At 45.7% G+C, this 16,640-nt stretch overlaps 1 protein-coding gene across 1 annotated transcript in view; it reads left to right on the plus strand.

Annotated features, from left to right (window-relative positions):
• LOC135912771 (monocarboxylate transporter 9-like) overlaps nt 1-16,640 on the plus strand; it is a 120,576-nt gene that overhangs the window by 73,824 nt on the left and 30,112 nt on the right. The window contains exons 3-4 of the mRNA XM_070532849.1: nt 2,393-2,536; nt 12,919-14,136. Of these exons, the coding sequence (XP_070388950.1) occupies nt 2,393-2,536; nt 12,919-14,136 (1,362 nt within the window). The remainder of the gene's footprint in view (nt 1-2,392; nt 2,537-12,918; nt 14,137-16,640) is intronic.

Genomic DNA, 16,640 nt, shown 5'->3' on the forward strand with positions numbered 1-16,640 from the left:
GGCTCCAGTGTAAATAGCCTGTAAATAGTTTATTTCGTGTGCGTCTTTCTACACGTAACAATATTTACCAACACGTACACACACTGAGACTGATGATGGACGTCTTATGATTTTGTAGCCACGAGGGAATTCCACATGCTGTAGTTATTGCTGCATCCGATGGATAGATACCCAGTGGTTCGCCGACGACCTTGTATGATGTGAAATTAAGTAAATTTCTCAGAGAATGAGCTAAAATGTCTCGGAATTCTTCGGGAGCAGGCGACGACAACAACACAACGCAAGCAAAAGAGGAGGAAAGCGTCGTGTTGCGTCATTGATTCAGCGCCCGTTGAAAAGGTGCATATATGACCCCATATTCATATTAAGAAGAATTTATAAAGCATTCTCAGAGCATACATTGCGAACAACGCAGACAGTTCGCAACAAGATAATTCGTAGAAGATGCATGCTTAACGTTTCATTTTACGCGTTGGTATAGCGTCCACACTGGACTACAAAAACTAGAACATTTCCTTATCAATAGAAGCTCTATGGAAGGCGTGGAAGCTCTATCGATCTCGTATATGCATTTAAATATTTCATACAATGTGAGAAGCTTGCTGTCATGTGTAGAATGCAGCGTCTGCCATAACAGTAATTAGGGAAATTTCACGCATCCACCAATATAACCGAAACATTTTAGGCTATAAATTTGTGGCCATGATAAAAAAAAAAACATCGCGCACATGTACCGCGCACTCATGCATTACCAGAGTAGTAAACCCTTGCCTGCTATGGTGAAGCGCCAAGAGGCGCCTGGGCGAAGAGGTGGCATCGAATACTTGGAAGTAGGTGCGCCATGGCTCCTGCATCATTCACACTCAGGGTGATAACGGGATGCACGTTCGCTCTTGGCGTTGCAAAATAATTAGGCAAGAAGACACCAACGAATAAGCAAGCCCCACAAAAGAGATCGCAGCGAATCGACAAGTAATGCGTCGCTCAATCAGCCTATCGAAGATGAAGTTACAACATCGGCAGGCAGACTGTCCTGAGAAGAGGAGCAACGAAGGCGCGTGGGGACGCATGAAGGGTCCTCTAATACACATTTATTCCGCTCCCGTCAGCCAGCCGACCAAACACATTCTTCCAGAGTTTGCCTGCCGTTTTCGCTCTTACAGTTGTCGAGCGACGCAACACCAGCCAAACTGTGAATGCCCGGTCTCTCTGAACGCTGTGCAGGGACGCTTAATCTTACATTCCCCCATGCCCCATGCCCGTGAACTTGTATAATATATGTTTGCATATATGTATTTCGGCGGTGATTGTGGCCGATCCTTCCTTGCTGCCTTCGGGAGCGTCCCTGACTCACAGAATTAAATCTGCTCCCCAGACCACAGCTTAATAACTGCTCAGGTGGTTCCACAATAATGATTTTCTGTTCCCTGTCACGTCTGCGAAGCCGTAAAATGTCAACTATTCTTCAAACACCGCAGGCTTAGTGGTTTCGTGCAATTTCCAAAGTATTGTCCTAGACAAGACGGAGACCTGGTACACGGCTAGGCGTGTTCACTGTGGCGCCGCAGCATAAAATTAAAATTTAAATATGGCTGACACGTGCGCACCAGTTAAGGCTGAAGTTCAATACGTGAACCAAGGCGCCGGGGATAACGTAATAAATTCCGATGCGCCACCCTTTCTGTGAAAGGTTCCCAGGTTGCGTGAACTACGAGTGCACATGATTTCACTGTCATTTTTGCACATGTCATTTGATACGTTCTCGCACTGTTCAAAACTAGTTTTGCGTGGCCCAAGATCTCCTCGACACAGTACTGCTCTTAATCTATTCCTGAATAGCAAATTTTGTCATCCAGCCTACAGTATCGTGAAACTACAAACGAATATCGCATTTATTATCCAACCGCCTAAAGCAACAACGTTCAAGGGAATCCCGTATGTGTTTTCTTAGTATCATCGCGCTTCACTCGGATGGGGGACAAATTGTTCCCCTTTGTAGTTTTCCTCAACCTTGCTAGATTCATCGATGTTTTGCGAAGCTCCTCCCTCATTTTAGTGCGACAAAACACTTCTCTAATTCTCCTAAGAAGTGTTGTTGAACTCCATGAGTAAAAAATATTTTTTTCTCAGTCTTTTGTGATCACAAACGCAACGAAGGCAATCGCCAAAGTCAATCCCTTCGTAGCTATCTACGCGCCTGAAGAAAAATGTAAAGTTAGGCCCTACTATATAGTGCATTTATTTTGTCTCGCTCGTTTTGATACATTCCAAAAGCATGACTGCCATGCATGCTAGCGGTACGATAGGTGTCAGGATAGTAAGCTCATCATCACGGTGGGATATGTCACAAGGGCTGGTTGACAGTTTGTGTCCGTTTCTTTTCACAATGCAGCCCTTCTAGGAGGCACCGTCATTCAGGTCCTAACCGTCTGGGCAGCAGCAGTTGCCGGTGGTATGCTGCTCAGCGTTACGTTCATAGCTGCTTCCTTCGCCAACGGAACTGCTTTTCTCACAGTTGTTCTGGGCGTCCTCGGTGGTAAGTTGAGCACTAATTTCCGCAAATGCCGCGGGAAGAGGAAGGAGTGCGGTGTTTTAACGAATTTTGGAAGAAATTTGTCATCGCATATGCTAAGCAAAAAATGTCGCAGTTTCACCCGAAAAGCGAAGAATCGATTGCGATAGCAAATTACTAGACAACTATACGAAGTAAGGATAATAGTTTTATAATAGATCGTATAAATTTGAAGACTTTCGCTTACTAATTGAACTGGTAAGGGAGGTGTCATTAAGTAATAATGATTGCGAACGATCTTTACAAGCCTCCATTAAATTTGTAAAGCGTGCAATTTCACAAACAACACTGAAAACGCCTTGTGAAGTGAGCAAATGTTTATTTTGCTCTAAACAAATGCTAGTTCCGGGCGTTTTGTGCGTTCATCCAAAGCTGTGGCACCAGGTAAGCAGCAGAAGTTCCCGTACGAAGCTCCACCGGACGGTATCAGCTGAAAAAATTACGAGCATGTGTCATTTTGGTATTAACATCCTATAGGAATAAGGCGTGTAGAGACTAAACGTGCGAAAGTGGTGAACAGGCGGAATTACAAACAAAGGCAATTCGCTTTTACATACATGACGTAGAAAATACCCGACTCATCTCAAACAATACCGTACATATCATGAAAACATCCGATTTCCAAGCATTCCCTCATTTCCGGGACTTATTCCTTGCAAAATAAGAGCACGAATACAGGCGCGGCTGCGATCGTACAAAAGAACTTGGATTTCATCGACGCGATAGTATGCTACGCATGCAAAGCGGTGGTGACAACACAGGCTCTCAACCAGACCACGCTGGACACTCGCAGAATTCCTTAGGGTCGCACTCAAGACAAAAGCTTGGTTGCAAAGCCTGTTTTGAGTCGTTCATAAGAGATAATTTTCTAGTTACAAGTTCCTGGTGCTTAAGCGCCTTGGTGTTGCCTTTTGCACGTTCTGCCGCTGCTAGGAGCTCTCCCGTGTTAGCACTCTTGGCGATCGCTCGTCGTTTTTGACAAGCATCAGTACCCTAAGGAGGTATATGTCGTTACAGTACCACAAAAAAGCGTCAGAAACTTGTCCGAGTAAGATTCAGTATACACCAAACTAACTTTGTCACCACGGCCGAGCTGATTTTTGCTGCGTCATGACAGACATACACGGAGGGTGCCTCACAGTTATCCCAAACTGTAACTAAACTAATTTCAATTATGTTGTGGTCAGACAAAGCGTCACGAACTTGTCCCAATAACGTTCTGTACACGCAAAACTAACTGCGTCACACAGCCGAACTGCTTTTCGCTAACTGTGTCAAAACACCAGGCGCGGGGAGCACGCACAAGAAATACCGAAATGAGTTACAGTAATGTGGTACTCACAGAACGTATCACAAACATCTCCCAGTAAGAGTCACTAACTCAAGTGTACTGCGCCAGGACGGTTGAATTGTTTTTCACTGACTGCGTTACGAATGTAGGTTCCGTGCCGTAAGCCTAACTGCTTGAAATGGGTCGCAGACTGTCAAACAACATTTCTCGCCTTGCCCTAGTCCAATGGTGCAGTGCTGCTGTATCGACGTGCAGAAGGAACGCAACAATACGCCGGGAACCCAACAGGCCAGGCTAAATCCAATAAAAAGAAAAATAGGCAGACGTGTCGCGGAACAGGTCCACGCTCACATGCGCTGCCGGCCTCTTTCGCTCCGGCAGCGTGTCTGACGCATGACGCATGCATCTGGCACGTAATTGGCCTGTCGCTAGGTAACGCAAGAAAAGTAAGTCACAAAGAATGACTTAATTCATAAGCAGATATTATTAGTCTTGCCGGGAGAGAACTTTAAAAAATATATAAAACAATGTCTGTTAACTTCATTTTACATTACTTTGATTCCGATGCTGGCGGCAGCAAACGGTCGGCGATAACGCTATCCTGACATATTTCATGTTGCCAGTTTTCGCTGAGTGTCCCCTCTTGTTGAATTTCTTTCTCCATGGCACTGCTGTGAGGAAGCATGGCAGCAGGAGCCAGCAAAGTGACCATCGCGCAGTCTATCGCTTGAACGCAAGAGTAGCGAGAAAAATTTGGGGGACCATTAAGCTTCACCTTTAAAAGTTTTAAGAGTAGAATGAGATAGCATTGAAAGATCCCTGACCTCTTACTCTTCCCAGGTAGGCCTGCGCTAACACGCTCTAGCCTGATACTCTGGACAGGTGGAGGGGGAACGGGGACATAAAGGTGTGATAAGGGACGATGATGATACAGAAATAGGGATGCGCAACGGTGAAAGCAAGTTCAACATTCTGATAATAAACATTCAGAAAGCTCATTCATGAAGCCACTATCGATTTCCGTATCTAGTCAGTAGTCACCAATTCAAGTGAACTTGAAGGCACTAGGACGAAGCTGGTGTGTGAGCCTCCCCTGCGTGAGCAGCACAGGCGCCAAAAAAAACCTTTATAGCATGTAAAGTGCTGCGATTAGCGGCTCAAGCACGGCGAGCACCTGCAGGGCACTTTAAGGGGCCCGATTCTGGAGAACACCGAGAATCACGCACATTGACTTTTCCAGGTGCTTCAGCATTTCCTGCACGCTCTCCATCTCATTGTGAGCATCTCCTTGCTTGCCTGTAGTGCCGCCGGTTTCATTGGCCGTATCGTTCTCGGTTTCATGGCGCAAATGACCACTAGGGCCCGCTGGCACGGCCGTTGGCCTAAACGGCAGCAAAGGCCGCGCCGTGCATGTATCAGCCGGTGGAGGTGAATGTTTGCCGGGTGCTGTCATCTACCTTGAATTAGCAGTAGGCGCCGTTACCATCCTCGATGCACGCACAGGCAGAGGTGGTCGTGGCGCCTGTGCCCCACTATGCAGTTCTTCTGAAATGGCTTTGTGGCGCTTCTTTTGCGAGCGTTGGTCACTTTGGCGAACATACTGAGCAGCCTCTTTACGTGAAGTTTGGTCTCTTGCCATTTTTCGAAGAATACGAACTTGTTTCATTTTTCGGCATTCCTTCGAAGTCGCTTAGTGAGAAACAGTATAGTTGGGACATTTAAGTGGAGAAGCATCACGGTCGGTGGTATTATGTTCTCCGCCGCAACGCGAGCAGGTGGTTTTACTTCTACAAACAGCGCTCACATGTCCTATATTTTGATATTTCTGGCATTGAACAGGCCTCGGAACTAATGGTCGTACACGGTGTACCACGTAGCCCACTTTTACAGGTGTTGGTAATGTAAAAAAAGCAAGTATTAACTTCAGACATCGGGAGTTTCCCAAGCGGTGAATCTCAAGAATCCGCACCGATGACCTCAAAAGACTCTTGAGGTGCGCATGCTTATGTCAAGCTCCACGTCGGAAATCACACCAGTCGTTGTCTCCATCTCGTAAGTAATAAAGGAGCGGACGGGGATTGTGCTTCACTGTCAAATGCTCTTTAACTTCCCCAATATTGCGGAATTGTTCGCATTTATTGTCATTTTTATCCTGATCTCGTTGATTTGCCCAGGGGCGACACTTTCAAAAGATTCGGTTAGAAACTGCCTGCTGAGGGTGTTCATGGTGTGTGGCGTCGAGAGCGGCACGTAAGAAACGATGAAAGATTCCTGCTCACTCTGATTCGATGAAGTCGTCTCAGTCGACATATGGCGCATCTTCTTGATACGGCGGCCCATGGCTATGTTGTACTCGCTGTCAGAGTCCATGGCGTCTGGCGTTGAGCTCTCCCAGGAGTGGAGCCTCCAAAGGCAGGTCGTCCAAAAATCAGTGATTAAGCAGACGGCTGAGCTTGCTCAGGTGGTCGTAGGAACATCTTCTCGCTCATCCTTCATGAAGTCACTCACGAAAATGGCAAAAACGTTAGAAATTGCATAACGGAGAGAGGCCCAGAGCGCCAGTGAGTTCTGGACACTTCTTCCGCTTCTAGACTCAGTGTTTACAGGCAAATGCCGGCTGCGAACGCTATGCACGAAGGCAGGCTTTCTGGTAGAAACGCGGCCTTTTGCCTGGGCAGCGTTGCGGCGGAGGCTAGTGCCATCTTAAAGTATTGCAAGAATCGGGCGCTCTGCTCCACGGCCCCCGAGATACTCACGCGCTAGCGCGCGCAAGTGGCGGACGCCGTGGCCAGTCTATGTATGGTAGAAACGCTAGAGAAGGGGTTTGTTTTAGTTTTCACGTAACAGAATTGTTTTCTCGCATAGACAAATTCCAACCCGACGCTATCATGTCTGAAAGTTGTGTGTAAGTCGTACTTTACGACTTTTTACGTATTTTACTTGAGAAATTCAATTTGTTTAGCAAATTTCTTGCGCCACATGGAGGGCCTGGGTATGGGTGGTTCGAAAATATTTTGCCGGAACGAAGTCTGAAGCGGGATTTTCTGCGACATGGGACCCTTAACGCTGTTGTGTTAAAACAGCAAGCACAAAATTTTGAGGCGTCTACAGGTCCCTTTCAAGATACGATTCGCGTGACCATGCGCGGCCGTGCAAAGTTCGCTTTTTTTGGTGTAGTCCAAGGTAACTCCCGCACTTACACCCAGCTTTGCTCCATATAAGGTTTGCTGGATTGTGCCGCGATCGTCATTTACCCTTGCGTCCGGTCGCAAAATGCGCAGTCGCTGCCTCAGCACAACACCGCCCCTCTCCCCCTTCCATCCCTCCCATACCCCCATGGCCTTTCGCGCGTCGGAAGACAAAGCGTTTTCTCTCCGCTTCCGCTTTCTACCTTCGTGCGCGCCAGATTGAGCCACGATGGCCGGTTCCCCCTCTCACGCTTGTACAATTTCTTTCCCTATGCTTTCACTCGCATATGCAGCAAACGGCGCGCGGTGACGATTTTATCCCCCTTAGACTTCATAATGAAAGTTACGATGGTGGTGACACGGACGACAGAAATGTGCCTGGAGTGTCCATATAATTGCTATCGCAATAAAAGAAAGTCAGATTGAAGAGACATGTTCGATACCCAGACATCGCTTGTTGCATCATTGCAAAGAGAACATGGCGGGGCGTCCTAGTCGTCTGCGGTAGAACATCGGCGTAAGCGTGTGCGCAACGAAATGCTTTAGCCGGATAACTGTTTGCTAAGTTTTTGCTCAAGCCACTCAAACGTGCCGACGCACCCACAATGAGTGCATGCTTACAAGTAGCAATAAAGATGTGTCAGAACATTATGAGTTATAATAATATTATATGGGGTTTTACGTGCCAAAACCACTTTCTGATTATGAGGCACGCCGTAGTGGGGGACTCCGGAAATTTTGACCACCTGGGGTTATTTAACGTGCACCTAAATCTAAGTACACGGGTGTTTTCGCATTTCGCCCCCATCGAAATGCGGCCGCCGTGGCCGGGATTCGATCCCGCGACCTCGTGCTCAGCAGCCCAACACCATAGCCACTGAGCAACCACGGCGGGTAAAAACATTATGAGTAATCAAGTATACCTTTAGGTTAATATTACTACTACATGTCGCATGTGATGCCTTCTGCGCATTCGAAATAACGTTATGAACCACTGTAGTGCCTGTTCTATAGTTCCTTCTTGCGTAGTAGCCTTCGTTTTCTGTATCTACGCATTTATACCGCTGATCAGTGTACTCTAATGATGTTCGATATCTTTCAGTTGTTATTCCAAGTGCTCATCGAACTGTTTGTAGGATCATCATGCCTAAAGGTTTCCATATACAGGGTGTCCCACCTAACTTTAGCCGGAGTTTAAAAAAAATATGCGAATGGTATGTAGCTGGACAGAACCACGGTGTTGTTGTGTGCCATTGGTTGTAGATTCATTCCTCTTAATTATATAATTAGTCTGTATAATTATTTAGCTTCGCGAATATTATATATATATATATATATATATATATATATATATATATATATATATATATATATATATGTGTATGTGTGTGTGTGTGTGTTTGCGTGTGTGTGTGCGTGTGTGTGTGCAAATACTGAATCAGGAATTTGTAGAGCGATATGAAAAACTCCCTATACAGCTTTCTGTTGCTCAATACGTGCCACATAAAAGTGTTTTCCGAGCGTTAAAGAAGCCCGCAAATGCACGTAAAATTGTCGTGCGACCGGTCGCTCGAGGCACATTGCATTTATTCCCGGGATTCTTTCACACCTGGAAAAAAACACTTATGTAGCACGCATTGAGCAACAAAAATTTTTATCGGGAGTTTTTAATTTTGCTCTACAGTTTTCTCATCAGCACTTTTCGTCAAAATATAAAATTTGAAGAACTCATTAATTGATTTATGCTAATTATCTAATTAGGCGGAATGCAGAAATAATAGTTTAAGTATCTCTATGTGACGGCCCACAACAGGGCGTCGGTTCTGTCCAGATACGTGGCATTCCCATATTTTTAAACTCCTGCTAAAGTTAGCTGTGACATGCCGTAGACATAGACCACTTTTTCATTACACATGCGATTCTGCGCTTTTACAGGGCCAGCTACCATATTGACCATATCGCTTTCGTCAAAAATTCTTTTCGCTAGGCTATTCTTTAGTAGACATCGTACTCCCCATTCTCTATTGTCATGCATGCCTCAATAACACAAGAGGCGGCCGTTACGCGGTAATATATATGTATACACTGTATTCCCCACAGTTCGACATCCCGCGTTGCACTTGACAATTCCTCAGAGGGTCCTCCTTCCACAATAAACACGCATAAACTTTGTATGACCGAGGGACAGGAAGAATACAATAGCGGTACATAATCGATTTCTTGGAGCATAGGCTAATAAATAAAAGTTAAGGTTAAATGTTAAAGAGCATAAGCTAATAAATAAACGTTAAACTGCAGGTTTTCTGTGTGAAAACCACGATGTTAATGAGGCACATTAGTTGTGGGTGGCTCCAAATTAATTTTAACCACCTCGGGTTCATAAAGAGCACTCCATGCATCGCGCTCGAGCGTTCCTGCATTTCGTCCTCATCGAAATAGGGCTGCCACGGCAGGGATGAAGCCCGGGACCTCGAGCTCAGTAACGCAGGTCTATTCGACTACAGCGGCGGGCATGGAAAGTGTATTAATATCACCTTTGCTGTTACTGCTACTTATTCAATAGAACAACACCCTCCCATAGAATACAGTGCAAACACGAAAGATCATCATCATCATCATCAGCCTGGTAACGCCCACTGCAGGACAAAGGCCTCTCCTATACTTCTCCAACTACTGCGGTCATGTACTAATTGTGGCCATGTTGTCCCTGCAACCTTCTTAATATCATCCGCCCACCTAACTTTCTCCCGCCCCCTGCTACGCTTCCCTTCCCTTGGAATCCAGTCCGCAACCCTTAATGACCATCGGTTATCTTCCCTCCTCATTACATGCCCTTCCCATGCCCAATTCGTTTTCTTGATTTCAACTAAGATGTCATTAACTCGCGTTTGTTCCCTCACCCAATCTGCTCTTTTTTATTCCTTAATGTTACACCCGTCATACATCTGTCCGTAGCTCGTTGCGTCGTCCTCAATCTAAACAGAACCCTTTTCCTAAGCCTCCGGGTTTCTGCCCCGTACGTGAGTACTGGTAACACACAGCTGTTATACACTTTTCACTTTAAGAATAACGGCAACCTGCTGTTCATGATGTGACAATGCCTGGCAAACGCACCCCAGCCCATTCTTATTCTTCCAATTATTAAATCACATGATCCGGATTCGTGGTCACTACCTGACCTAAGTAGATGCATTCCGTTACCACATCCAGTGCCTCGCTACCTATCGCAAACTGTTGTTCTCTGCCGAGACTGTTAAACATTACTTTAGTTTTCTACAGATAAATTTTTAGACCCATCCTTCTGTTTTGTCTCTCCAGGACAATGAGCATGCATTGCAATTGGTCCCCTGAGTTACTAAGCAAGGCAATGTCATCAGTGAATCGCAAGTTACTACGGTATTCTTCATTAACTCTTATCCCCAATTCTTCCCAATCCAGGTCTCTGAATACCTCATGTAAGCACGCTGTGAATAGCATTCGAGAGCTCGTATCTCCCTGCCTGACGCCTTTCTTTACTGGGATTTTGTTGCTTTCTTTATGGACGGTGGCCGTGGAGCCGCTATAGACATCTTTCAGTATTTTTACATACGCCTCGTCTACACCTTGATTCCGTAATGCCTGCATGACTGCTGAGCTTGCGACTGAATCAACCGCTTTCTCGTATTCAATGAGAGCTATATATAAGGGTTGGTTGTATTTCGCACATTTCTATATCACCTAATTGATGGTGTAATGTGGTCTATTGTTGAGTAGCTTTTACGCAATCCTGCCTGGCTCTTTGGTTGACAGAAATATAAGGTGTTCCTGATTCTATTTGCGATTACCTTAGTAAATACTTTGTAGGCAACGGACAGTTAGCTGATCGGTCTATAATTTTTCAACTCTTTGGCCTCCCCTTTCTGATGAATTAGGATTATGTTAGCGTTCTTCTAAGATTCCGGTACGCTCGAAGTCATGAGGCATTGCGTATACAGAGCGGCCAGTTTTTCAAGAATAATCTGCCCACTATCCTTCAACAAACATGCTGTTACCTGTTCCTCCCCAGCTGCCTTCCCCCTTTGCATAGCTCCTAAGGCTTTGTTTACTTCTTCCGGCGTTACTTATGGGATTTCAAATACCTCTAGACTATTCTCTCTTCCATTGTCGTCGTTGGTGCCACTGGTACTGTATAAATCTGTATAGAACTCTTCAGCCACTTGAACTATCTCATCCATATTAGTAATGATATTCCCAGTTTTGTCTCTTAACGCATACATCTGATTCTTGCCTATTCCTGGTTTCTTCTTAACTGGTTTAAGGCTTCCTACGTTGCTGAGAGCATATTCAATTCTATCCATATTACACTTGCTTATGTCAGCTGTGTTACGCAAGTTGATTAACTTGGAAAGTTCTGTCCGTTCTATTCTAGCTGTAGGGTTGGAGGCTTTCATAAATTGGTGTTTCTTGATAAGATCTTTCGTCTCTTGCGATAGCTCACTGGTATCCTGTCTAATGGATTTACCACCGACTTCTATTGCACACTCCATAATGATGCCCATAAGATTGTCGTTGATTGCTTCAACACTAAGATCCTCTTCCTGAGTTAAAGCCGAATACCTGTTCTGTAGCTTGATCGGGAAATCTTCTATTTTCCCTCTTACCGCTAGGTCATTGATCGGCTTCTTATGTACCAGTTTCTTCCGTTCTCTCTCCAAGTCTTGGCTAATTCGAGTTCTTACCATCCTATGGTCACTGTAGCACACGTTGTCGAACACGGCCACATCTTGTATGATGCCAGGGTTAGCGCAGAGTATAAGCACTATTTCATTTCTAGTCTCGCCATTCGGGCTCCTCCACGTCCACTTTCGACTAACCCGCTTGCGGAAAAAGGTATTCATTATGCGCATATTATTCTGTTCTGCAAACTCTACTAGTAACTCTCCTCTGCTATACCTAGAGCCTATGCCATATTCCCCCACTGACTTGTCTCCAGCCTGCTTCTTGCCTACCCTGGCATTCAAGTCGCCCATCAGTATAGTGTATTTTGTTTTGACTTTACCCATCGCCGATTCCACGTCTTCATAAAAGCTTCCGACTTCCTGGTCATCATGACTGCCTGTAGGGGCATAGACTTGTACCACCTTCAATTTGTACCTCTTATTAAGTTTCACAACAAGACCTGCCACCGTCTCGTTAATGCTATAGAATTCCTGTATGTTACCAGCTATTTCCTTAATATACAGGAATCCTACTCCTAGTTCTCGTCTCTCAGCTAAGCCCCGGTAGCACAGTACGTGCCCGCTTTTTAACACTGTATATGCTTCTTTTGTCCTCCTAACCTCACTGAGCCCTATTATATCCCATTTACTACCCTCTAATCCCTCCAATAACACTGCTAGACTCGCCTCACTAGATAACGTTCTAACGTTAAACGTTGCCAGGTTCAGATTCCAATGGCGGCCTGTCCGTATAATGAGAAAGTGGTTTTGTCACGTAAAACCCCATAATTTAACTTTTTAATTTAACTACTGCGGGGACGGTAGAGTATCTGTCTCCCGTGCAAGAGGACCATGGTTCAAATCCCGGTGCCGCGCTATTCTCCACCGGAAAATACAAAAAAAAACCGTTTGTTGAGAAAATTGCACAAACAGGCCTGGAGTGCGGCCTGATCCCGGCGACCAGAACTGGTAACGCACTCTCTCACCAGAAGCAGGATTGGCCACCCTGGTGCAGTACTTGGCCACAACCTCCCATATGAATACAACAATCAAAATCAAATAGAGAACATCAAAGGTATTGAGCGAATATTGTTTTCTTGCTGCTTAAAGTTGTTGTAGCTAAATGATGACGTAACAGTGGTTCTTAAGAAACTTTTCTCTCTGGCGCAGGCACAGGACAAGGCATCATCTTCAACTGCAGCGTCGTCGGTCTTACGGACTACTTTTCGTCGCAGCGAGGTCTCGCCCTAGGTGTCGTGATGACAGGAGCTCCCGCGGCGTCATTCATATTTCCCGCAATATTCAACTACGCCCTCGAAGAGCATGGCCTACGCGGCACACTGCTTTTCACCGGGGCATGCATGCTTAATATTCCTGCGTTTGCACTCCTGCTTCGTGATCGTCGGCGAACCTCTGCGGAAGAGACGTGCTGGCAGTGGGACGCCACCCCTAACACAAAAAAGTCAAAGCTGTCGTCAAGCTCAAACTGCCACAGTGCACAAAAGCAAGTTTCGGTAACCGGCACTTGCCGATGCGTGAACAGCGTCTCGAAAAGCTATGTACGTGATAACTCAGGCCGGTTTGCCATTCTGAGCAGCAGTCAATCGTTTAGTGGATCGGACAGGAGACCAACGGAAACTAGTAGTATATTGAAAGGCATTCCTAACAATCACGTTCCTTTTTCAACCGCCCGTTGTTGTTCAGCCACTGGCAATCTGCCGTTGTGTACATGGCCAACCAGGACCAACAAAATTAATCGAATAAGCCCCGCCGAACTGCACGACTTGTTATTGTCGTCAGTTCCAGCATTATTTTTGGGTAGTAAAACCAAAGAAATTCTTCCGATTGATTTGCAGCAGCAACAGCGGCCAGCTGCAGGATTTCCAGGTCCAAGGGGGTCAAAATGGAAGGCTTTAATCGAAAGCGCTGCAATAGTGGTCACAAGATCGCGCTTTTACGTGATCGCCTATTCTTTTTGGGCCTACTGTTTTTTCCTCGATACATACCTTACAGTGACTGTTGACTATTCTGCGGACAGCGGTGTAGCCCAAGACGACGCGCTGCACGTTCTCACCTTTTTCTCGGTGACAGATGCCCTGTGTAGGCTCGTCATTCCACTCCTCACTGACTGCAAGCTACTGTCGACCCCAGTGCTCTTAGCCTGCTCTTACCTTCTGGCGTCCATCCTCGCCGGTGGCCTTGCCTTCCTGACAGAGAAGTTTGGCTTCTGGATCGTAGCACTGGCCTTGGGGCTACCTTGTGGTTACATCAACGTGGGCCTTTCAGAAAGTTTGTCCACGGTAGCCGGAGAAGAGAACCTGCCAATGGCTCTCGGGTTCATGTCCGCCGCTGCAGCTGTGGGGTCCTTCACCACACCTTCGCTAATAGGTAAGCAGCTTTTCGGGACTTTTAGTAAGCAGACAAGTGCTGCTACAGCAGTATATATTTAGGGCGAGCGTGTACGCCTTGCTTCATTTTGACCCGTGGCTCCTGAAGATGTGCACACAGCCGCTCAACGGGAGCGCTCTAATGCACGTGCTCGCAAACTCCATGCGGGTAGTGAAACATAGAACGCTGTCCGCGCTCCGCTGCAGAACAGACTGAGAGGAGTGTCGTAATGCGTCCCCTTCCTTCAAAAGTCCGTTTGCAGCCAAGGTAACATCGCGTTGCTCGCATCTTTGGCAGACGCACTGGATTGGAAAGCGAATTAAACGCAGTGCTCTCGAGCCACATCACTGCTTGAAATGTCAGTGGAGCGCAGCGTAAATGCTCTGCTAAGTTTCAAAAGCTATTGCGTTTCCTGCGATGAGCTGGGAGTGCGCAAGTTAAGCCACGGTAAGCACTGAGCAGGCTGAGAAACGGACGAACACGCGAATATTCAGCGCTCATTGCAAAAAAAATTTCGCCATTCCACGGAGCAGTTGCAGGTAAAAATATGGCAATATCTTCCTTTGAAATAGGGAATGTGCTCGGCGTCTTAAGTGTTACGGACTTGGACTTCGTAGCTGCATAAAGAAGTGCCTGCGCTTGTCTGCATGAAACAGACAGAACCTCGTATTTTTGTTACATCTACGTGCATATTTCATTGCGAACAAAACTATACACCCTGTCTAAATGAGCGTTTGTGTTCACACTTTTATTTAACAGTATTTCATTGAAAACGCAAAACGTACGCAATATGTAGAGACGTACAGATTGTAAGATCTAGACTTCTACCAAAACCTGCAATAACAGATCATATATTTAACTATATTATATGCTTTCGTACGCTCTGTTGCGGATGCAGATGGCCGCGCATAAGGGACTTCTGACGCCGATCATATGCGCAAATGTATGAGTGTGTTTGCTATGTTTTCACATTATTTTGTATCAGCGCTTTGTAGTGCCTCGTACAACATATATGCTTAAATCAAACAATGGCTGTGAACATACGTGTCAATATAAACAAACTTGTAATTTAGTCGCTCACATTCTGGTGCACTGGATGTCCCATTGATGCTCTGCGCAAAAGATTGTGCGCACTATAACTCAGTACCGAAAAGCAGGGAGTGGTATAATGACCGTAATGGCGTTTACATTCAGCAAATATGGTCTCAAAGAGAAATGGCGGCCTGTAGATCCAAGTGGTATGGCCAGATGAAATTTTCGAATGCGAGAAAGATCTAACCCATGAGTGAGCCCAAGAGTGAAAGGGCTTTGCTGAAGTGTACCATAGTTGGTTTCAAAGACGCCATAATAGTCCAAAAGACCTCATCTCTGTGAAAACTTCATTCACTGACGCACCACGATTACGCACAATCGGCCCTGTTCATGTGTTGTCGATGATTACAGTTAGATGTAATCGCAAGAATTTGGCACGCTTTACCTTGAAACAATTCCGGCAAGCACGCACGCTTTTGAACGGCAGAATAAAGTTGACGGACATTCACTGTTATGTGTGCAAACTACGCGACGGTGACCGGAGATGAAGGATCTAGTAAAGCGTGCACTGTAAAAAAAATAAAAACATGCGCCCTGTGCCGAGTTGTCGCAACGATTCAACATTTATTTTTTTTTTAAATCTAGCGTGCACCCAAGATTTGTTCCATGAGTTTAATTCCACCCATAAAGAAGTAGTGATACAACTGTTTATTTACACGTTAATTACATGAACCAACAAGCCCAAATGAGCACCATACTAAACCCTAATACAGCGCACTGCAATGGAATAGGGCTCGCAAAACCCAGTAGCAAACAAGGTGGTCGTCTTGTCGACCTGCCTGCTTTTTTCTCCTTGCTTTGGCTCTTTGTACAAAGTGTGCTACTTTGTGAGAAAGAAAAAGTTATCGTTTTTCAGAGTTCATTTACTTCTCAAGCAATTATTTTAACTCTTCCAGCAACTATAGCATAAATACAAAAACAAAACCGTTTTTGTTTTCTCCTCCGTGCGCACAGTCAGGCACCAGATGGCACCGTGCGCTGCGCGTGCGATCTCGGAGGATTTAACGAGCAGTTGGCAAAGCTGCACCTGCATACTTAACCGCATTTTAACGTCTTGTGCTGCTAACATTATTAGTTTATCGTAAAATGTACTGAACAATAGAGCAAGGCCTCTTACTGAAGCATCGTCAGTAAAGGATAGAAGCTATGAATGGTTACGCTGGTTGACACACTGCTTGTTAGAATTTGCCGCTTTGTACCATCATAGCACGAAGATATTTTCGCTGAATGTGTTTTGCTTCGTCTACCAAACTCTGCGCGCTGCGGCAACGAAGAAGATGTCCAATGCTCGGGTGCGCTTATGCGCTTGGACATCCGATAGCCAGCCCTCAACGAATTTTCCAGTTTATGCGCGCTCGTAACTTCCTCATAAGGTTAGCCCGATGCAATTTCCGTTGTTTGATTTGCATAGC

Source organism: Dermacentor albipictus, chromosome 2 (genome assembly GCF_038994185.2).
Source record: "Dermacentor albipictus isolate Rhodes 1998 colony chromosome 2, USDA_Dalb.pri_finalv2, whole genome shotgun sequence".
NCBI lineage: Eukaryota > Metazoa > Arthropoda > Arachnida > Ixodida > Ixodidae > Dermacentor > Dermacentor albipictus.